General features: G+C 43.1%; 2 protein-coding genes across 2 annotated transcripts; both read left to right on the top strand.

The window, feature by feature from the left end:
• Positions 1–10358: 10358 nt before the first annotated feature.
• Positions 10359–11147, top strand: olig4 (oligodendrocyte transcription factor 4; the record flags this gene model as incomplete). The annotated part of the gene is made up of 1 exon (XM_083907923.1): positions 10359–11147. The coding sequence occupies one exon, from the start codon at positions 10359–10361 to the stop codon at positions 11145–11147; it is 789 nt and encodes a 262-aa protein (XP_083764049.1).
• Positions 11148–15979: 4832 nt separating this feature from the next.
• On the top strand, positions 15980–21497 carry bsdc1 (BSD domain containing 1; the record flags this gene model as incomplete). Its single annotated transcript, XM_083907618.1, has 10 exons — positions 15980–16048; positions 16831–16947; positions 17041–17208; positions 17433–17487; positions 17671–17786; positions 17908–17976; positions 18142–18226; positions 18307–18795; positions 19160–19263; positions 19346–21497. 10 exons carry the CDS (start codon positions 15980–15982, stop codon positions 19373–19375), a joined length of 1302 nt encoding a protein of 433 aa, XP_083763744.1. The 3' UTR covers positions 19376–21497.
• Positions 21498–24251: the final 2754 nt, after the last annotated feature.

Below are 24251 nucleotides of genomic sequence, written 5' to 3'. Positions count from 1 at the left end.
CACACAAACACTCCCTCAGTCAGGTCTGATAGTATTGCTGGACATCGCCTGTTTTCAGATGAAGGATGCGGCATACATCATTTCTGTTCACAAAGGCAGAGGCAGAATATATCAACAATAAAAATCCACCAAAACTCAGGCACTATAAAGCGCTCCTGCCCGAGTGTGATCTGCTCCTCCAGTTTGTTTGTTTTAAACTCATCCCTTTCTCTCCCCTTGCTCATTGTAGGTGACCTTTCCCCTGGCCCCACCCAAAGCCACGTACATTTTCTTTGGGGGACAAAAGCCCTGTCCCCAAATCCTGCTGACTCCATAGCCGTGGCCGGGTCCCAGGGCTGCGCCACACTGAGCTGCCCCCATTGGGGGCCCATGTCCTGAAGGCTGCAGGCATCAAAGAAATCCCAGGTCAGGAGGCTGAGTAGAACCTGGTTTAACCCTCCCGTGCCCTTTGCATCACAATGTCTGGGTACGTTCCCACTCTTTAACCCTCACTTTCCCCGTGATATGCGTATATCAATAACCCCCCCCCCCCCACCTACCGCCCACCACCTCCCTAACAACCTAATGTGTCCCTCCCACTGCTATCTGACATACAGATCATAGTCTTGTTCATTCACTTTGGCAACACAATCTAACCTTGATTTAAGGAAACTGTGTTGAAAGGCAAGGAAATAATTACAACTCCAGCTAACGCTGAATCCAAACTTGCTGCTAATACTCTCATTAGGATTTAGAACACTTTGACTGGATAATCATGGTATCAGGGATCAAACCACTTTGCTGCACAGTGAGCTCACACTGCTAAATAATCCATTCTTATCTTCATGCAGCTAGCAGCCAATCTGAATGTCATCTATTATTGTTATTCTGAAAGGTAGACTACTCATGAAGCTTCTTTGAGGAATATGTTTGATTAGTGTACATACACTTCACCCTTCAGACCCACTTTGTTTTTACATTAAACAAAATGCTCCATGCAGATCCATTCTGTAAAAATGACTTTACAACAAGACTAATCACAATGAAGTCATTTAGTCAAGCATCGCTCACGCCAGATAACATTTGTGGATCAACAGAGGTAAATGGCCAGAACTTTCCCTGGGAGCTTATGGTCCCACCAACCACATTACTCCGTCCATAAAGACGTCAAGGCATTACAAATCCTTTTATCTCACCGCCATTTCCACTGAGATGGCGATTATCCATGCCGTGCGAGACACATTATGCAACAGAGTAATAGACTTGCCATTCAACGTTAATGGGATTATATTTCAGTCTGTGCCGCCCTGACATGTCTATAAACAAGGTTTCTGCTGAGGGGAAAAACTTTTCTCCAATCTAGATTTGGCGACACAAAATGCACCAGGAAGCGCGGTCAATCTACTCGCATTTCCAACCGTCCGCACTCCCAGTTCAAATGGTTCTGCTGAAGTCCGAGAGACAAAAGAGGCATGAGGCCTGCGCCCGTAAATAAACACCAACACAATGGTTTTCAGCGAAACTGCACAAACTCAAAGCTGAAAAAAGTGAAATGACACTGGAGGCGTCGCCGCGGGCCAGTTTAACATAACAAAATTCATTGTGTTATCATGAGTTTACTTTCCAGGGGCTGAGCAGAAGGCAATTGTTTCAAAAAGGACTTGGTTCACTCAAAATGGGAGGAGGAGAAGTGGAGGGCAAAGGGCACAATCTTACATGAGTTTCCTCTTTCTCTGATGCGCAATAAAATTGTGAAAGGGCTGAAAGTGAATGGCAGGGATGGGGTCACTGAGAGACACAATAGTATCTGAGGAGAGAGGAAATCTAATCTGCTTGGAGATGCTAATTTTATGGAGCACCAATTAAGGAGAGTTTTTTATGACACTTTTTGGAGAAAACAAAACAGCAGAGCTGTCCCCTCTCGCTTGGGGGCCCCTTGGTCGAGTGGCCCTTCTGCACTAGTTAAATGCCCCCCCCTCTTTTCGCTTTGCCTCAGCCTCAGCAGCATTGAGCCCAGGCTCTAATGGGATGGCACCTCCTTTATGCCTGTCCTCGCCCACATTGGGAAAATGAGGCAGTGTCTGTTTGTTGTTCTGGAAGGTTGTGTGACCCGTTTATCACTGTCACAGCACAGAGACACACAAAAAAAGACAAGGACCGAGGGGGAGGCAGGGGGCTCCACTGTCCAATCTGTCCTGCTTTAGGCTTTACGACAACGGGCCCCACGTGGCGAGTACCCCACCCTGCATCCATACATCTCCATCTCTGCCTTTTGGGCACCGACAGCCTTTGTATTGGCTCACTCCGGCTGCCAAGATATGTGTCTGTGTCGCTAACGGGGGCCCGGGTAGAGCTCCTAACTAGACAATGATAGGAGATCCAAGGCGGCCAATGTTTAACCAGCGAGTGGCCCACTCACGTCCTGGCCCGGCCCCATAGCCCCCTGTGCTTTTGTGGGCTCAGGGTTAATCTTTTAAAGGCCGGAGCAGGGACTCACCCCCTCCTGCCCACTGTCCCACAAATATACTGCCACGCAGTCACTAGAGCTGTACTTTTATGGGACCTTTTGTCTGCAGATTGCATACACTGCCTTTAAGTCTACAGCGCTTCATTATCCCTGATCCTTAAATCTTTTTTCTTTTTTTAGGAATTACCACATCATGAATAATAGATTGCTTGGAAAGTGAAGCAAGAGTGAAAACATCGCACTCATTGTCACCTCTTGTTGGTAAACATAAATAAAATCATTAATTAATGGTTGCTGGAAGTTATAGATGTTCTGCATAATAGATAATGAAGCTTAACAAGATTTAGGTTGTAAAGAAAAGAGAATCACAGCTAAGCACAGCTGCCTGCCACAGGTGGACAGTTGTCTGATACCCTGCAGGGCTCTATTCATAGTCCTTTTCATTTATGTCTCCTTTCCATTTCTTCTCCTCCACTGCCCCACTTTCCATCTACATGCACACGGGGAGAAATGCATAGCTCGGTTCTCTCTTTCATCGCTCCTCCTCTGTATCGGGCATTTACAGGCCCTCGTAAACTTGTATTGATATTTAATGCTGCACACAGCAGGGCACGAACTGTCGGGCCAAACTTAGAGAGCCCGTGTCTCTCCGAGACAGGAAAAGTGAGACAAAGAATGATATCAATAACAAAGGTTGCTATAAACCTACAGTTAGGCCTCATACTGCTGAGAGGCCACACAGCCATATGACGGCAGCCTGGTGTGGCAGCTGAGAAACACACTTCTGAACTTTCCCTTTCATATGCTTTCTCTTTAAAAGAAGAACTGGCAGCATTTTTGTATAATACTAAGGTGCAGGATATTGAATGTGTGTCAGACCAAGTAGTCCAGTTGGCTTACATTCGGTGCACAAATAAGTGATCGGTGCGGACACTTAACTGAATTGTCAGTTGTCGCAGTTGAGACAGTGACTTGTTGCTGTATAACCTCCTCTCCATCCTCAAAGAAATAAATCAAATATCATTTTTGAAAGAAGTGCATCGTCCTTTTGTAAGGAAAGGCCGTATCTATCGGTTCTCAACTCGTATGTTCTGCACAAAACATGAGATTCTTTCAGTCTCTTGCATCCACAGCTCAAAGAACAGCTCTCCTGAATCAATTGTTTCCATGTCTTGTCGCTTGTCATGACCTACATCACCACAGTGTCACTCAACTGCCAACAACTCAGTCACAGATTTCAATTTGTTTCGCTGAGGCCTGCCACAATTTGACAACTAAATTATTCACCAAAAACGTGGAAGCTCTCTAGTTTAGCCGAATATCATCAGAATAATACTTTTCACCATTTCATGGACTAATCAACCAATAATTGTAAGTTGCTGCATGCCCAGTGCCGAGCCTTTAGATTCCAGCAGAGATGAAATGCCCAGGTGGTCACATGATTTGATACAATACGACATCAACTGAATGACAACAGTACAACACAGGCCTCATATGATGGAGACAGGTCAAGAACGTCATTCCCCCCTTTCACCCTCCACTAGTTAAACAACAGGAGGCTTATAAACCACAGGGTCATGGCCTGGTTTTTGTCAGCATGCAGGGCAGAGGAGAACAGCACGACCACTCGGACTTTGTCCTTCGCATCATGTGTCAGAGTCGCTGTGTGTATTTTTTTCCTTCATCTGTCACTCTTACGGTGCACAGTCAGAGATCTGCTGCAGGAGCAGTCTGTGTTTTATTCCATGTTGGGACACTGGGTGACGATGAGCCACAGGAGCAGACCTCCTCATCAGTATTCACATCCAGCCATATGGGAATTAAGGTTTAATGTGCAGCCGTAATCACCCACCTGAGCTCTTCGGTTGGGGCGAATGTGTGTAAAAGGAATGCAAAAAAGAAGAAGCAGGAGATAAAGATGAAAATGTTAAACTGAGAGGATATGAAACACCAAACGTATCGCAGACAACACATTAATGTGATTAACGGAAATATTCCCGCGGTTTCTGAAAGCTGAGAAGTTGCACGTCAAAGCCAATGTGAGGTTATGGCGGTAATATGACTCGCGCTGTTGCAGGAAGATGGTGAATCGGCGTCTTTGCTGCCAGAGAGGAGAGAGTTGCAAAACGCCTGTACATAGTTTCCATTTTTTGGCCTGTTTTTGCACAAATTTAACACACAAAATCTGGCGTTTGTGTACAAAGGCAGTGCTTTTCTTCATTTTAAATTGTTAATACACTACTTTAACATGCAGTAAGTTATAAATAACTGCCAGATATTGAAAGTTATTGTGGAAAAATGGGCAAAAGCACTCAATCACAGGACATTTTCTGGCCCTTTTATGGGTAAAATAAGCAAAAAAAGTCCAGACGGACATTTTGAGGGTTAGGTGTTAAAGGGTTAAAATGCTGTAACTGAATATTACACCATGACAGGCTGCCTATAACAGGGTTTCCTAAACCTTTTAAAATGGGAAACCACCTTTTAAAGATGACAAACTACTGTATTGTGACCCAATATAATATAATTTGTTTATAAAGTTTATTTGGTGACCTGCCCAAAAAAATCTCCTGTGACCCATCTGTGGATCCCGACCCAGTATCATGGAATGATTGGTTCAAAGTGTACTTTAACATTTTTTAAACATCCACACACAAGGTGTGTGTCTATAGAGCTAAACTATTTTTGAAACATCGAGCTTGAAGCCAAAGCAGCTGAGCCCAATTCTGTGTTGTCTGATGTCCTCAAAAAAACAGACACACCTAATTCAATGGGTCTGCAGAGGCTTTATAGAAACCAAACGCATGTGGGCGAAACACACCATTGATCAGATCGTCAATCACAGGCCAATGAGGATCGCCAGTGGCCACCAACACTCAGGTTATTGTGTGCTTTGACCCTGGGGTCAGCGGTAAGTAGCTGAGGACTGAGCCCCACACAAAAGGACAGCATCATGTACTTTCCACATACAGTGGCGTTGCCGCTGGCACCCGTATCAATAGGCACATGGCAGGCCTATCCACAGATGGGACAGGGACAAGGGAGGGGTGCGCGCGCGCGTGTTGCCGTGGTGATGGGGCACAAGCGGAGGTAACAGACTGAAACAATGGTGCTGATGAAAGGCAGGAGTCGTGCCTGGGCTTCAGGGAGGGAAATTATCGGGGTAGCGGGTCCTTTGGTTTATCAGACGGGGATAAGACAGAGACGAGGGGGATGGAGGAGACAGAAGGGGGGGGCACGGAGCAGCAGAAGTCTGCAGACCACTGACACAAAGCCACCCCCATGCACCAGTGAATGGCCAACTGTTCAAAAGTGTGGCCAGCACAATGGCAAACAGATATACTTTGTCTTTTTTGTTGTGTGTTAAGTGTGTGCATCACTGTAGGCTCGCGATCATTGGTGTAGGATCTTTTTTGTTTTAAAAATCTCCGTTGGGCAACAATACAATAGTACAATTGGTTTGTTAAACAAGGTTTGATTAATTGGGCCGTTGAGCCACATTTTGTCAAAAAACTAAACCTTTAACATAAGCTATTTAGTTTTGTTTAATAGGACTGACTAAGATTTGCAATTCCTGACTCCACATCAATGTAATGGAGAGAAATTACGCTGTATTTATAATACAACATCATTTATATTGTATATATACACTACACATTTAACAGACCTCTCCTTATTTGATTTATTTATTCTGATAAAGCTTGACAATGTGCGGGTGGATTATTCAGTAACAATATTAACGGGAAAAAAGGCGTTTTGAATTTTTATCTTCATCGCCACTGCGTTGGGTGTGGAGGCAGAAAAATAAGCCTCAAAAACTTGGACAGATGTAATTAAAACTCTTTGAAGTACAGTGTGTGGCTCGTTTTGGCAGACTTTTGATCTCTTTGACGTTACAGGTTCTTAAATTCTTAAAAATATGTACCTCTTCAAAGGAAATGATTTAGTTGTACCTTTGCTCACCTTTGTCAAATGTGATGATTTCTTTTCAGTTATATAGACTTACTTTAACAGATGAATCTCATTTGGTGGTGACAGTTTTCAAGACACTGCGATAATTTGGGTCCTGGCAACCGGAGGGCCAACATCTGGAGTGGAACCATGCACCTCCTGATGAAGGTCTGCTCGGCGCCCGGTTCGGCTCTTTCTCCTTTCACTCTCTCCCCCTCTGGCCTGACTTTCCTCCCTTGGTGTCCCCCCCAGGGTAATTGTGGGGTAATTTATGAAGTTCTATCAGCATGGAGTAGGCCAGTGTATGGGACAGCCTGCTGACCGAGGCCCATTCAGCTCCAGAGTAGAAGTCCTGGGCGCCTTTTATGCTCCCCATAATCAGCATCTCTCCTTGGGCCTGGATCCCCCTCCTGCCTCCGTTCGCCCTGCAGCCATCCTCAGCATGCAAGCCTCTGTGGATGCTTAAAGATGAAGGGGAAAGTTATTGGACTCTTTAGTGACTCATAAACATCCTAGGGGATTTTCATAGCACCTTTGTGCGTTTTTGTTGTGGCCGAGATAATGCAATTGTTTCAGGCAGTGTAAATGTATAAATCACTGAGTAGTTTGTTCCAGTACTGAGAGATAACAAAGGGCAGCACTCCGAGCTCTAAGAAACACTTGTCAGCCCGTTCAAGTACTTTGTGGGACAATTTTATATCTCTCTCTCTCCAGACACTGGTTTTCTGAGGGAAATGATGAAGAGAACCAAACCAATCGCACACGATCTTCATTTCAGATCCTTCATATCAAATGACTTTGGGAAAAATGGTGGTAAACAAAGGCTGCCGAGCATCCTTTATGGGCTCGACTCACAATCACAAGCCCCAGATTAAAGGCCTGTGTATGTGTATATATACTGAAGATCTAGCCACTGATCCTGCTGAACAATGACCAGTAGAGAGTGAAGGAAGCCTTATGGTACACAGCACAGGTTTGCTCTTCAGCTTAGCGCTTTATTGAGCCATGATAAGCCATAATCTAGCCTGATCCTCTGTCGCTACAAGCATATGCCTGTGATAATGCCCTCATTTTCTGGTCACCTGAGCACTTTCATTGGAGCGCACCCCGCGAGGCAGCAGAGAGGGGGTCCCTAAAGCCTAAAAAGTCTGTCACAGAGCCCTTGAATTGGATGAAGGTGCCGTCCAGAGAAGAAAGTCAAACACTCTGTCGCAGGGTTAAAAACTGAAGGATTATGTGGAAACATGGAGGGTGGCTACATTTTCATTTGTAAAATGCAAAGCTCAGAGACCCTTGTGACTCCCTGTGTGGGCTGTTGCTTCTGTAAACACATGAATAAGAACAAGTATGAGCAGGAGAATGGGATTTATCTGGCTCATGCATATAATGGTGGGGTTAGAGAAAGTCTGATCATTCTCTTATTTTGCTAAGGCCCCTTACAATGATTCATATATGTGGTTTTGTGAGTTTCTTTTCATTTATCTGCATCTTCATTTATTCGATGGGGTGACAATCTTATTAATCTAACTTCATGTGCAGTTAATGAGTGCATTTTTCTCTCTATTTAAAAGAAAATTAATAGACTGTTTTCTTCTCTTTGGACAACATAAAAGACAATGATAGGAATGGCACAGAACCAGCGAGTAAAAGGTCTGGCTGATTGGGAAAAAGGATGAAATCTGGACCATTGTGTCCAACACTGTTAATTAGGACCTGACCCAATTAACAGAGAAGAGCCCAGCAGCCATGTTGGCTTTGAGCCTAACGATGGGAAAATCCATATGCTCAAAATAAAAGGTCCATGTTGGCTCTCAAGGTTTCCCAATTATATTATCACTGAGTGTTGGCTGACCCAAAGCACCCTGCAGGGCCCCCTGATGGGGCTGTGGTGGGGGGCACCGAGCATCCTCTTCTTTCCCACTGCTAACTTTTTGTGGGTCCCTGTGTTTCCATTCTTGTACTTTGAGAACGTACACGCGGCAAAGTCAGACAACGGTCGAAGCAAATCCATCAGGATTAATCCAACACTTGGCAAAATTACAACAATTAAAATAAAATTAACGATCAGACAACTGAAACGACACAAAGAGACGAAGATTTTTCTCAAAATGTTTCCTTAAATGGAAGAAATCCTGGATTTCAAAATTGGGGACTCAAGAGAATCAGGTTAAATAATGACCTGGGCCCATTTTTGTAGGAATTATTTATTCACTACCAAGTAATCAAGATTTGTCACAATGATGCTACCATCTATGGGTTAGGGAACGGGAAACAGCCTCACACATCACAGGGAGGCCAAAAACAATCAAAGAATAAACATTTAAAGAACCTGTAGTGTATCTAATTAGAAATGTAGGACATAAATTACAAGTCAGTGGTCAGTTCAAATTTTACTTAGACAACTATTTCTGCAACAATACTGAAGTCGAACAAAGATGCCCACGTCAAGTAGTGTTGGGTAAACATAAACCAGGGTGTCCTACTGTGCACCAAAATGAGAAAAGCAAACAGTTTCTCAGAAGAGCTGAGTGACGATGGAACACAACGCCTTCCAGCCGTGACGCCTCTTCAAAATGGGTCTCCCATTTGAAATGAATAAAACCTTGCATGTGCATTTATTGTGCTCCAGGCAAAGATAAATGCAGCATACGCGGTACACAATCCATTGTTTCTGCAAAATGCCTGTTGCAACCAAGGTTTGTGTGACACATGAGGAGAGCATTCTTATATTTCCAATGTTCTGGCCCTCTTATGCTGCCTCACTGGAGGTTTTCCTTGGCAGAGAGGAGACAGGAAATTCCTGAGCTGAGCTGAGAAATCCAGACGTCGAACACCACAGAGAGAGAGGGTTGATGAGAAGTCAGCTTGAGCAGACATGGACATCAAAAAGAGTAGGAATTCATATACAGCCGACAAAAACGCCTATATATGAGACAAATAAGTGGTTTCTTAAGTTTATTCTATCTGCCATACAGCCCTGTTTCATATCAACAGAAAGGAAATGTGGAAAAAACAACTGACAGAGTAGCTTTCCAGTTGAATTCAAGGAAGACAATAGTATGCCCACTCTTTAGTATCTTTTTAACTACCTCCTCCCCAAGTGGAGGACCCCCTTCTAGTGATAGTGTTGTGATTTCACAGAGTGTTTGGGGAGCCAAGTCAAATTTATCTGACCCCTTTTGTCTTGAGCTCCTGGTTGAATTGTACCTAGTCTGCCATTAACACTGCTCTTTGCATGTTCAAGAACCTCATATTGTGCTTCATACCTTTCTCTAAACTGTCTCATGGATACCATATGTAAATAAGGCCTTGGAGGCATCATATATCTGGCATTATGCAGTGGGGCAGTAAAAACGGCATGTCTGCCTCACTCTCTTCAACAGATCTGGGGGTCACACTTCACTGGGTTGTTGTTTTTTTTACTTTTACTTCACTTTGAATGTCATTCCTTTTTTTTAATCATCACATTTTGTTTGTAACATGCACAGCAGTTTAAAAGAAAACTTCAACACAGTCCTGTTTAACTCCTGGGTGAACAGATTAACCATGTGAACCCCCCCCCTGATTTGGTTAATGTGTAGGGGTTTGGGGGAATTAAATGTGGGTGTGGGAAGGTGAAGTGGGGGCTGCAGGAAGGAGGTGTAAGAAGGGGTGAAAGTGGGTCCCTTCTGCAATTGGTTGCAGCTCTAAGTGTCTCATTATGCAGCTTATTGTTCCTTTGTTGCATCAGCAGTATAAATACACCCCAGTGGGCCTAGAGGGTGACAATTTGGACAGAGTCACTCCTGTGAACAGACTAATCATCAGATTAAACAGCACAAACTCTAAGACAAGCAGGACTGCGGTGACACAGAGGAACTAGTTAAGCTTTAAAGTTGAGAACTGAAGTCCTCAAGCGCAAACTCTGTGTTAAGAATTGCAGTTTTGGACCCATTTTTTTGATTTCTCCTGCTCAGCCAAGATGGATTCTGATGCTGGCTCCACCTGCAGCCGCTCTTCATCCCCAGACCTCGTGGTGGATGACTCAGCTGGGAGCTTCTTCTCCAACAAGATGTTCCAGACATACTGCCATGAAAACAGAGCAGACAGCGAGGCCGGCCCTGGAAGGATGGGGCGCTGCGGCGGTGAGGGTAAGACCAAGAGCAGGTCTGATCCCAGCAAGGATGAGGTGCAGGACCTGAGGCTGAAAGTCAACAGTCGTGAGAGGAAAAGGATGCATGATCTCAACACGGCGATGGACGGCTTGAGAGAGGTCATGCCTTATGCTCATGGCCCTTCCGTCCGCAAGCTGTCCAAAATCTCCACCTTGCTGTTGGCCCGCAACTACATCCTCATGCTGTCCAGCTCTTTGGATGAGATGAAGAAGCTGGTGGGGGATGTTTACGGTGGCAGTGCTGCCGTCCAGAGCCGCATCGCTGCCCATCCCGTCTCACGCCCTTCAATCAACCCTCCAGCACCAACAGCCCATCTCTCTCTCCATCCACTGGCCCAGTCCCTGCACTCCCTGGTGGCCAGCACACCTTCCACTCTGCAGCATCATCACTCATCTTCTGCTTCAGCCGCTACCCCACATTCCCCTCCTACGGCCAGCTTCTTGGGCTTTCATGCTCCAGTCCAGGGCCTCCTGAAGGACCCCCTCCACCTGACCAGCTCGTACAGGCACTTCCCTGGCATGCCTTGCCCCTGCTCACTCTGCCAGCCTTTGCCCACAACTACCTCCACATTGCACAGCCTGACTATGAACAAGTGAGGGGGGACTCTACCAAGCAGTTCACAGAAACTTGTTCAACAAACTGAAATATTGGCTGGTTACATAATTTGTACATATTGTATATATATCTCCTGCCACGTTGACTGCTGCTATTTTCTCCGAGTTTCGAGTTGTTCATATAGAAATATTGTAAATGCACATGGGATTTTATCACAAGAGCAAAGACTGTAATTTATCTGATATTTGTGGTGATGGAAAAAATGTCAGAAAATGGAACCAATGTGCCCTTATTGTGCAGGATTTCTATTTTCCTAAATTAAATCTTTTTTTAAATAATAATAATAATAACTCTTGTTTGCCTTGTTATTTTCATGCATGTGATCCTGAACTCTCCATATTTTCTCTGATTGGTAAAACTTGGGTCAGAAAAACAAGTCTATCTGGAAGGTGTTTTACACATGTACACACACATCAGCTGTTTAAGAGCCACACAGCAGCATCTACTTAACTAAACAGAAGGGGTTTTATTGATGCTCAGAAAGACTAGGGAGCCATACAAAAACGGATGATTAGGAAAGGGTGTCATTGGTTGCTAACCAGCGTTGGACAGATGAACCTATTGAGATTAAAGGGGACAGAAGGGCTAGACAATACACCAGCAAAGAGGTTGAATGTGGCGCTCTTGAGCCAGGCGACCATCCATCTTCACCTCAACAGGGTGTAGGAGATGAAAGGACGACACAGGCGCCAGGAAGGCCCATCACTTTTGTCTGATGCAGACATAGCCATGTTCTTAGGTCCATGCCACACATTTGTCACTGTCTCATAAGAACATGGACAGGGGCACACAAAAGGCACATTTAAAGCAGAGGACATAACAGAAGTTCCTGTAAAACCACGCCAGATTCCTTTTTCCTTATTAATGAATATCTCCACAAATTTGAAATCGCATTTGGTTGCATTAAAAAAAATGGAGTTCTAGCTGACCACTTAGACACAAACACAACTATTATACACACTGATTACCATGAACATGATTTAGTCAAACAACCAGACAATGGCCGGCCTTCACTTAGCAACAAATCAAGCGTGTAAAATACATGCTTATCCTCCCACGGCTGACAGATGAGTTGGAAATCAGGGGAGAAATGAAGAGATGTAACATTCATTCTCACCCACCTCCCTTTTCCCCCCCTCCCTCCTCCTTTTCCTGAAAGCCTTGAATAGGTCTCAACAATAGCCATGCGTGGGACACAAAGGCTGGGGGGGTCCACGCTCTCGTGCCTGAGACACAGACCCTCTCCATTCAATCTACATTTCATCATGGTAACAAGCACTGTCGGGCCAAAAGGCCTGACACCCTCACTCACCACAAAGGCGGTTAGCTCTAATATATGAGGCTATTGACACTGTAAAGAGCCCCTGTCAGTACTGGGGGATTGTCAGCTGTGGGATGTCTCAGTGGGGGGAGGCAGCTGCCAGCCAAACCAAACGGTGGAGCTTCTGTCGTGGGGACTGGCGATGCAGCGTCACCTGGTCCCCGGTCCCTTGACACAGAGACCCTGGGTCCTCCCACAAGGCCACCGCTTTATTTGGGCACAGGTGGGAATGGGAAGCAGAACACATTGTGGAGATTAGTGGGGATCTGCCTCCCTTTTGCTTTAGGTAGATAATTAGAGACAGTGACTTGTGCAAAGCTGGTGTTTCCTGATCGGCACCAGATGGTGTTAACCCACGATACAGCATCAGCAGTCTGGTGTGGGTGTGATGACTGTGGTGTGTAATGGATATGCTTCTTAAATCATACAATATGGGCAGGTCCTCTGTGTGCCATTATGGACAGCCACTGCTGTCATCACGGTGCTCTTTAGCATACGCTAACCAGCAGTGGCAGCTCTGGTTTTAGTCACAATGTTGTGCACAATTAACTCTGAAGATTAAACACAACTATACAGAAAAGGCTTATTTCAGCAACTTAAAATACTCCATTTAGTGTCATATACTTATCACGTGACTTTGATCATTAATTTGTGACTATATCACATGTGATTCCTGGTGTCGGTTTGAACTACGTCATCGTTCTGTGCATTAAAATATGATTTCAAACAGTTTTTTAATTCAAATCAACTGAAAACTAGAGATGAGTGTGACACATTTGACTGGTCTACAGCCTTCTGTGTCTTCTGCATCTTGATATAAGACACACATGGTACTAAAACTTGACCTTTGAGTGTATCAACAATGCAAAGGATGCAGTGACGATAACACACATTCCCCTCTTTGTGAATTAAATGGCATGCAAAAACATGCACGTGTGCATGTAGACAGATGGAGAAGTTAACTGCTTCAGCCACCGATCAATATAGGAGTACTTGTCCCAACTTGGCTCTGCACAAACCTCATTGACAGAGGTAATTATGGGACTGAAAGAGCCAATTAAGGGGATCGGAGGACTGGACAGAAGAGACATATTGCAGGACATACGCACGCATTGTGCAATGTCTGGATGAAGGGGAGTCTCAATTAAAAGAATCCACACTTCCAGAGGCTTGTTGCCGGTTCTTTTTTTTCCTTCCCATTCTGTGCTCAGTAAAGCCCACAGCCCCCTTGTCACCCAGAATACTGATGAGGGAGGAAGCACAGCTGCTGCTGGGGCTCAACACGCATATGCAATACACTCACATGTGCGTGGTTCCACAGATGAACAGAGAGAAGGAGGCTCATGAGGGTTTCTGGCTGGAATGACTAAACACTAATTAAGCAGCATAATGGATCAAAAAGAAGAGGAGAGGCTGGATACATTAGTTTAGTTATATGTACAGATGACTGATTAGAAGAGTTTGAATGAAACAAAGATCACTTGGCATATGCTTAAATTGCTTGGCTCCCTCGTGTTATCACATCTACGTTTTGACTTCTTTGTTTTGATGCATTTGTGCAATACTGTGTCCTCAAACTCAACACAGGTTTTCCCTTTTTCCTCCTAAAAGGCATATTTCCATCTATCTGAAATAATTACAACTTCAACAGTTATGACAAGAGATGTGTGGCCAGTGTGAATATAAGAGCTAAACAGTTATTTACAACACCCAGGAGTTGTAAATAACAACTTTATAAATAACAACAACACAGTTTTTTCCTTCTCAACCCGTTTTTCTATACAACCAAATTTGCCGGTGTGATCAGGTTCATTCGCATTTGACTATGGCAGCTGCTAATGACCATTTGATGTTACCAGGCCCAAAATAAAATGCTTTAAAGAGAACAGTTATTTATCGTGGCATCAATTATTGGAATAATTGTCCACTGAATATACGTAAACTGAATAGCAAAGTATCTTTCAAGTACCATCTGAGTATGCACTATTTAAGTTTGTGAGTTGGGTATGGACAGACAGAATATAACGGTGTAAGAACTTATTCTGAACACATTGATTGTTGTTTATAATGTGTCTGCAATGTTTCACTGCTTTTAGATTAGATTTTGTAAGAACTCATTCTGAAAATGTACTGATGATGCTTATAATTATGTCTGCAATGTTTCACTGTTATTATATTTTGTAAGAACTTATTTGTGGACCCCAGGAAGACTAGCTTGTCTAACTTCGGTGACAGCTAATATAAACAATAAATAAACAACTTATTATAACACATTCAGAAAATATGGGAAACATAACAAAAACCCCAACTAATGTTATTAGTGAAATATTATTCCATGTCTGCTGTGAATAAGGGATATTACACCAGGTTTGAGTGACTTGTGATGTAATCAATTAAAAGCACTATACCTCTTTGATGTTGTCGTCCCAGTTGGTCTTCCGCAGCCACCATAGATGCGCCTGTCAAATATTTGCTAGTTATTAACTGATAAGAAACCTATAACCTTTTTATTCCTTCTATGGTTTCTTAAAAAATCCACTTTAGACGCTTTCAGTAGATGTTTGGCTGAAGATAATCATAATAACGGTCTTTCCACAACACTTGTCCACACCTGTCTCCTGTTATCAATTAACCGGAGCCCTGTGGGTATTTTAGTCCTGCGCCGTTGTGGCCTACAGGACACCACTAGGTGGCAGCATTTACAGCAAAATTAACAGAAAACAAAACACTTGCTCTAACAATCAACATTAATAAACCTTAAACGCGTCACTTCTTTCTTCACATGTGACGCTGATTATTTGTGTGCCACAGAGAGGAAGTCTTACGTTACCACGTGTGTATTTTTTTTTTCAAAGCCATGCAAAGGGGTTAGAGTTCAGTAAATACTGATGATGTCATCGACTGAAGATGGCTGAAGGGTGAGAGTGAACTCGCAGTTATAGTTTTACTTTTCCTAATATAATGTATCGCAGAGCTCCGGTGCCGCGTGTGTGTCGTGCTGCGTGTTGTATTGCTTGTCTCGTCGGATTCGGCGTTATCGTTTAATGTCAACGTTGCGCTGTGAAGCGTCCGGAATCAGTCCAGGAAGTGCGTTTGTTTACCAAAACACAGCCTGGCTAGCGTTAGCTTAGCCTCCGCAGCTATGCAGTGCAGCAGCTGCAATTCCGCAATAACAACGCGTGAGCTGTATGTGTGTTTTGCTTTTGAATCAAGCGCTCATGTGTAGCCTTACAAAAGTCTCACTCACGACCTGTGTTGGTTAAATAATACACTGATAACTGACGGTCGCTACCTCGATTAGCATGCTAGTATAATATGTGTATGTGGAAGTTAGCTTGAGAAAGACAACGGCTAGCAGTCAGTAATTCTCCAGTGTCACTGGGATGACAGGCCAAATTGTAATATTTGATCAATATATAACGTCAGTGCGCTATGGTGTTTATTGTGTGCTTTACTCTGGCGTTATTGCTGTGAGTAGAAGCTAATGTTTGAATGTGTGCTCACAGAGAAAGCTGGTGGGGAGGCTGGCTTCAACAGAGCTACCAGGCCGTCAAAGACAAGGTAATCCACATTAGCATAGTGGAAATCAATGCGTCTTAATTTATCGTTAACAGCTCTTCTACATTTATAATGTCTCAGCTAATGTTTCTGAGAGAAATGCACATTTAGCTTCAACCACTCTCATTATTTTGCATACGTTTTCTCTACTGGACTGTACATTGTTGCAGAGGTACAATAACAAGGGGCAAAAACATCCACAAATCAATACCTGAGGCAGTAAAAATTCACAAATCTTGAGGCAAAACATTTAAATGCACTTATGTGTTGCCTCAAAGTCATTTGTATAGTGCAAAAACATTATTTCAAGATATACTGAATATTTGTAACATTGGTATCTGAGAAAAATCTATTGTAACATATAATGTTATTGCAATTATTGCCTCATTCCTAGATAAACATAAGCTCAGCTGCAATGCAGGAAGGTTGAGATTGCCTTTGTCATGTGTTAAAGCTAGTGATCTGTGTTTCTGTTTTTTTCCCCTTCTGTCCAGTTTTTATGCACATTTAAATATAGGGCTTGTGTATAATCATGATATAATTTTCTTCAATAGCAACACAACCAATATAGCAAAATAGTGCTTATGCGTTGTGCAAACACTTAAAATTAACTAACTCCGAAAGCAAACCAAAAATCATCTATACTATCTGATGTGTACATTGTAAGACATTCATTATCTGCTTGTGATAGCCTGTCATGTTGCTGAGCCCGAAACAAAACAAAAATATTCTTATGAAGATGATGAATCGTTGTGATCTTGATTATATGTCTCTCTTCCTCGCAGTCGACTGAGGCCTTAGAGTTTATAAAGCGTGACCTGACTGAGTTCTCCACTGTGGTGCAGCATGACACAGCCTGCTCCATTGTGGCTACAGCCACGGCTGTCAAAAACAAACTGGCCGTAAGTTGAACCCCTAGCATTCAATTTGAGTTGCTTTCGTAACAACGGACAGTCATGTAAATCTAACCTTTTTAACTGTTTGTCTGTTTTCAGGCGGAAGGCTCCTCAGAGGCCACAGAAAAGGTGAAGAAGAGCCTCTCTAGTTTCTTGGGAGTCATAACAGACACACTCGCTCCACCCCCTGATAAAACCATTGACTGTGATGTCATTACATTGGTGGCAACACCAGCAGGAACCACAGAGGTTTATGACAGTTCCAAGGTGAGCTTGAGTATGGACTTGTGAGTTTTTGTGACAGTTTTGAGAGAAGTCATGTGTTTTTCTGGCTGGAATGGAAAATATTTTGGGTTGATCACTGAAAATGTATTGCAATGTGTTGATTCAGGGCTGATGTATTTGTAAGAGGTTGCAGGACCAAGGACGTCGGCACAGGATGTGCTTTTAGATGCAAAGCAGCGATGGCTAATCATTTGTTTTCCTTTCAGGCACGTCTCTACAGTTTGCAAGCTGATCCTGCTACATACTGCAATGAGCCCGATGGTAAGACACAACTTATTCCTGACATTCTGTTCGCCATTCTGGGTTTTGAGTTAACTTGGCCATTGTTATGGCCCATTAAGTTTGTGTTATCTGACTTTAAAAGCTGCCTTTCCATTTTGTTCATCCATATTGCATGACTTTAATACTACAATACTAGTCTAATCAGAAGTTTATTTTGTCCAGGGCCACTTGAGCAGTTTGACAACTGGCTCTCCATCTTCAGTTTGGAAGATAAGAAAGCAGAAATCTCTGAGCTTTTGGTCAACAGTCCCTCTATACGTGCCCTTTACACCAAAATGGTATACACTGATGCTTTTGTCATCGGTTACTTTTCCAGATTTTGTCCACAAATATTATTGTAAATAAACAATCCAGGTAATTACTTATAGTTTTTGTTCTTGTTTTCTTTTTCGTCTTAAGGTTCCAGCAGCTGTAGCCCATTCAGAATTTTGGCAGAGGTATTTCTACAAAGTTTTCCAGTTGGACCAGGTAATCATGCTGTATACATAACTGCTGACTAACCTCTATGTGTCATCTAACCCATCAGCTCAGTACATTCGCTCTGGTGCCACCTGCTGACCAGAGCTATTTTTAATTTTTAATTTAAGGGTCTTCATTGAAATTATTAACTTTCACTCTGATTATGCCTTTCAGGAGGAGGCGAGGAGATTAGCGCTGAAGCAGAGAGCAGAACAGCCTACACACACAGAGACCCTTGGCTGGGAGGAGGAAGAGGAGGGTAAGTTTGTCTCACTCGCTGTGTATAGAAAGAAAAAACGAATAGACATTTTAAAAAATGGTATGATGTTTTACTTTCAGATGACTTCCTTGGTACCACGTCGTCATCTCAGTTCAACTTTATCCCCCCGCTGGACAACACCTCGACCCAGTTCCTCGCGACCTCGACAACTCCCGCAGCACCTGCTCTGCTGAGTCCCGTCCTGTCTCCGAGCGAAGAGCGCGACGCCACGCTCTCGGTCAGCAGTGACAGCGTGAGCCTGCCCACGCAGGTGGAAGTGCGGCCGGAGCCCGTCACAACGGAGCTGGCCGACAAACTCAAAGAAGCTAATTTGGAAGATGTTGTAGAAACGACACGGGAAGAGCAGAGGCCTGAAAAGAGTGACTTACCTCCTGAGGCTGAAGTGCAGGCCGTAACCCGGCCAGAGGTTCCTGTTGATGGGCCACCGGTGAGGACCGCCGCTGCTTCTAAACCAGAGGCGACGAAAGAAGAGGGGCCACAGGACCTCAGGGTGTTTGAGCTCAACTCTGACAGCGGCAAGTCTACGCCATCTAACAACGGCAAGAAAGGTACTATGACTTCACTTTTTTTGTAATGGTGATTGTTTTGTCGTCGTCTCACTTTGCTAGCATTATGTAGCTGTTGTGCCTCCCATAAAACACATTGAATGGAACTTTAAAAACAACAACTGGCAGACAGAGAGGCAGTCGCACAGAGTGAGTCATGTGGAGATAATGGGCTTTATCAGCATTCTGTTCAACTCAATTGGCAATGAGTTTAATGGAATGGGCATTCATTTATATTTAAAAGTCACGCACTACTGCTTTAACAGGATTGATATGACAATTAAATGTTCCACTATATCAGCTTAGAAGTAGCAGGAGTGTGAACGTCGCTGGGAGTACCTGATTTATTTCCCCCTCCCTCCTCCAGGGTCGAGCACCGACGTGAGTGAAGACTGGGAGAAAGACTTTGACCTGGACATGACAGAAGAGGAAGTCCAAATGGCACTTTCTAAAATAGAAAACTCTGGAGAGGTAAGTGTCAACATTTGCGACGCATGGGGAAAAAATTGGGGGAATATTTTACAAATATATATATAATTTTTTTGTCTCACAGCTGGATGAAGACTGGGAGAACTGGGAATGAGGGCCACTGCAACACCAACTCTGTCCCACCATTACAGCTAGTTCTCGGCAGACGAACCGTGCTTAATGTGTTTTGAACTCTTTGTCCACACTGTCGCCATGTCATGATTGTCAGTAGGGGATTTTTCTGGCGGGTTTGGACCATATTGGTAAAACCTGTTGAATAGTGAGAGAGAGAGAGAACACAACAGGAAGACCAAGGCAATAAGAATTAGACTGCTCCTTCAGCTAGCAAGGGTAATGACTCCGGTATTGACTATTTCTTGGAGTAATTTCTAACTTAGAGCCTATGACACAAGTAATGGACAAGGTTGTAATCATTCTGACTTTCAAGCCTAAGGAAATGCAGTGATAGGGCAGAATGTGATACGTTCCATAGCAGCAGAGGAAAAGCTGTTTTCCCACTTTTCTTTTTGCCATTAAATACATCCTATATACATATATACAGTACTGTGTAAAAGTCTTAGGGCACCACCAGCTTTGTAGTTTGTACCTCTGTCAAATTCTTTGATCATTTGAATTGGAATAATATGACTGAAAGTGGGTCAATGAGCCAAGGTTTGACCAGTAAGACGAATTAGTGCAGGTTTAAGAGAACAAGGGTGGTGTTATTGTTCAAATATAAGGGGAGGTCACAGTAAATACTTGACACTCTAACCTGGAGAAGCAGTTTGTTATTTTACAGCTGCATACATGTGTTCCAGTAAAGTGATTGGAACGGTCATTGAAGCATTGCTAAAACGGAAAACTCTAATGGCGGCCTGAGACATTTGCACAGTACTGCATTTAATTTAAAATGTATTTAATATAGGTTGGGTAGTGATTCAAATGCAGGCTGCACAATAGCCATAAACTTAAATGCTGCTTCTCCCTTTTCTTAGCAAGTGATTTTTTGGGAAAGACGGTGATTGATTTGAATCAGCTTGTCCCCAGCTTACGTCCTTTTTCTTTTTCATCCGTAATATGCAAGTGAGTTTTCAAAAATCGAAAAGGAAAACACTTTGGCCTTCATTCACAGAGAGCGACTCGTTTTTGATTCCCTCCTCACTCTAGAAACATGGCCTTGGGAAAACACACAGGAGTCTGGTCGTTATAAGTTGGTCACCAAAAAACACAACCATTATCTGTTCTTTCCCCCCCCCTCTTTCTCTGTCAAACTGTGATTGATTTGAAAATGGGCTCGTCGAAGGCTACGTGTTACTTTTAAGTTCTTCCCTTCTGTGGGTGTTATTCGGGTAAGAGGGAATTCATCAGTTGTCACTAGTTATTGAGAGAGAAGTTATATTTGACTTTGAAAACGGTCGTGGTGACATAACATGAACTTTGGACTTGAGATTGAGGGTTATTTACAGAAATGACAAATCTGTAATGCTTTGTGTTTTTTTTTTTGGTTTTTTTTAGTTTCTCTCTTGGCTCCTGTTTGAAACGACAAAGTTCAGCGGGCTCCGTGCCAAATAGACAAATAGCAAACGTGAGCATGCTCCATGCTTTTCTAATTTCCCGTTCCATCGTTTGTAATGTAGCTGAGAAAAAAAAAAGCCAAGAGAAACCCTAGAAGTGTAATATTTATACTAAAATAAATGCTTAATTATTGTATTATGTGCTTTGGATTGCATGTCTGTGCAATAACATGATGCAAAACATTGTGCAGATAGTTACAGTTAAGTTCTATGTTTTTTTTTTCCTGATAGACATTGGCTTGTTCTTCAGGATTTTGTGTTCTTACAATGTGTTGCATGTCCGTACTTCTCTGCTGTGTATTCCTGTCACATCCACACTTTGGACTAATCCAAGCTGTTCGACCCACATCTGTTTTTCAAGCTTTTTTGTTTATTTTCTTTTTAAAGTCAAAGTATTTCACTCTATTTTTCAAATGATCATCATTAAAGGATTCATGGCAAAAAAAACAACAACATCCTAGTGTGGTGTGTTGGAAGGCAGACATGGCTACACGAGCATTATAATTAGCGGGGCACGGAGTTTCTTCAATTACAGTGTGAGCGAACGCACAGGAAATCACTGCTCATACCAAAACCGTTTGCTCATACCACCACCTAATGTGTACTTTGCTTCCACAATGTTTGGCTACTGTGCAGAAACACCATTTTTTGTGTTGAAATTAAAATAAAAACCTCAAAGAATTTGTTTTTTGAAAACTAGTCTTGACTTAAATGTTTATTGCTTGTTTGATGCCCCTGTACAGAATTAGATGGCAAGAAAACTCCCAAATATGGATAAAGATAACATTATTAAGCATATTTTTTTTAGATTTTAATGTGAAGTGGCAATACTGTACGTTATGAGAAACTGGTTAAACCATAAACAACCTTTCCCTCATGCTGTGGTGAGAACAATCCTTTAGTTTCTCTGCTAAACCTTTTATTGAAGCTGAACTATATTTCACACTGAGTGTAAGTATTCAAACCCATGACTTTGTTTTTGTGGACACACTGTATCATCACACGGGAATAATTCTGAGTTTTCAACACATTCCTCTAAAAACTGTTGGTAACACTGGCTCAACCACACTGGTCACTGAGGCTTAAACAAAAAAATGCAAATGTACTCTATATGTGTCCCAAGAGTTTTGTGATGTTTGCCTGCAGTACAGCAAAAAACTCGCCTGATGGCGCTGTAGCTCCATTTAGGCACCTCACATCAACAGCTGCCACTCCTTTTCCTTTCAGCTGCAGCATCCATCTCACAGACAGAGGCTGGGCCACATGTGTCTGCCAAACCATTGTTCATCAACAGCCACGATAATAAACCGATTTCTCTCTATTCCTGAGATGTTTTTAAACTCTAAATCTCTCTTGGTTTGCTGTTAACGTTGATTAATGAAGGGAAGGGGTCACTAAAATGTTGACTGGGTCTTTGTGGTAGCATCAGCTGGGCTAATGTAGGTCACGGTGCAGGGACACCTGTGCAACATGCTGCTTCCACAACAAGGACGCTGCCTGTAAAGATGGCCGCTGCACACAGTATGTTGGGTGCGGTTGTAAGATGATACGATGTATGATTGGTATGATGACGGTTATTGCAATGTACGTCCCCTCCAATAAGGCTGCAACAACTAATTCATAAGTCAATTATTAATCTATTACTCAATCAGTCAGAGTATCAGAGTGGGTTTGTTTAAATATACATAAACACAAGTTCTGTTTAAGATTAAGAACCTGTTTTTCAAGGGAGACCTGGCCAAGATAGGCCACAGCAAAGACAAAAAAACAACATTTACAAGCAGATTATGACAAAAAAAATTGCGCACTGTGGAGTCGGCCTCAAGAACAGAACTCGCAGTTTACAGTTTTACATTAACTCAGTTAGTTTCCGGTCTTTCTGCAACATCCATCCATCTTCTACCGCTTTATCCTCCACCCTTACACCCTGGACAGTTCGCCACTCCATCACAGGGCCACATAAAGAGACAAACAACCATCCAATTAGAGTGTCCAGTTTACCTACTAATCCCCATATTGCATGTTTTTAGACTAAGGGAGTGCTAACCACTACAGTCTTAGATATAAAAGTGCTAAGTAGAACCATATAAGGTTCTTTGTCTTGTCCTCATAGGAGAAACCCTTTATTCAGGAAAGGGGTTTTAAAGGGTTCTTACTGGAACCATTAGTGTTACCAAGAACCCTTGAAAAAGTTTTTCCTCATGAAAGGGTTTTTCAGAAGCAAATGGTTCCAGGTAGAACTTCAGCCCTTGTAGAAGGAGCCCTTTTGGAACCCTTATTTCTAAGAGTTTACACCAACTGTGTGGCCCCTTCCTGCAACATATTCCATGCAAAAGGTGCAGAATGGACAAAAGCCCTTTTTTAGCCCAATTCAGTACGAGCACATGGAACAGAAAGCAACAAATGATCTTGTGAACGGAAAGAGTCAGGATCAGCACTTCTCTGTGCAATTAAGGTACAATCATTTGAAAACAATGAGCAGAAGCAGTTGTATAGAAAGGATCCTCCTCTATGAGAGTAAACTGCATTCTGACAAAACAAAACATGAGGATATCATCATCATGGGGAAATATTAGGCGGAACGACTAACCAGTCAATCATGAAAATAACAGAGAGATATATCAATCCATAAAATAATTGTTAGTTGCAGCCGTATACAACGTCAGGACTAACATAGCATCGGACCAAAGAAGAAGAAAACCTACAAAGCTTCATCTCTAAACACAAAGGCCGCGTTCCTCTCGCTGTAATGATACGTTGCACTTTTTTCGATCAAACGCAAAATGATCTCATGCGACTTTACCGCACTGAACTGTGTGCATATCTTGAATTAAACAAATAAAAAACCCACAGCACCCTCTCACCCTTTCATGCTAATGGCTTACGCATATGCTGCCCTTAAACCGGACCCCTCGAAAAAACACAGACACCATATACGTTACATTCATTCTTACTCCGTTCCCACTCGGAGGCCTGAGTCAGCAGTAAGGCTGTAAAGGAATTTCCTGTCGAAAGCCCACCGCTCCCTCAGCCTGGCACTACATATGTGTGTGTGTGTGTGTGTGTGCTTTACATTTCCACCAGCTTTCACCAGTGTCATGTACAGATCATTTCACAGACAATGAGGAGGGAGGACGCCGATCAGGCTGTGGAGAGAAATATGTCCCTCCTGAGGATCTCTGCTAAAACCCCCACCGCCACAACCCCCGCGCTCCCCCTTCCGCTTGTAATCCATCCTTGAACGGACGCTTTCTCCATCTTACTTTCTTTTCAGACAGACTGTATGCACTATCAGCAGCAGCGCAAAAGTGAGTCACGCATATACACTTCGACTCTCAAACACACACACACACAAATGCATATAGACAGAGAAAGAGAAAGAGAGAGAGAGAGTCAGGATGAGGTCATTGTATTAAG

The sequence above is a fragment of the Microchirus variegatus genome (genome assembly GCF_963457635.1).
Source record: "Microchirus variegatus genome assembly, chromosome: 21".
NCBI lineage: Eukaryota > Metazoa > Chordata > Actinopteri > Pleuronectiformes > Soleidae > Microchirus > Microchirus variegatus.
The sequence above is the reverse complement of the archived record's forward strand: the minus strand, read 5'-3'. Positions and strand labels throughout refer to the sequence as shown.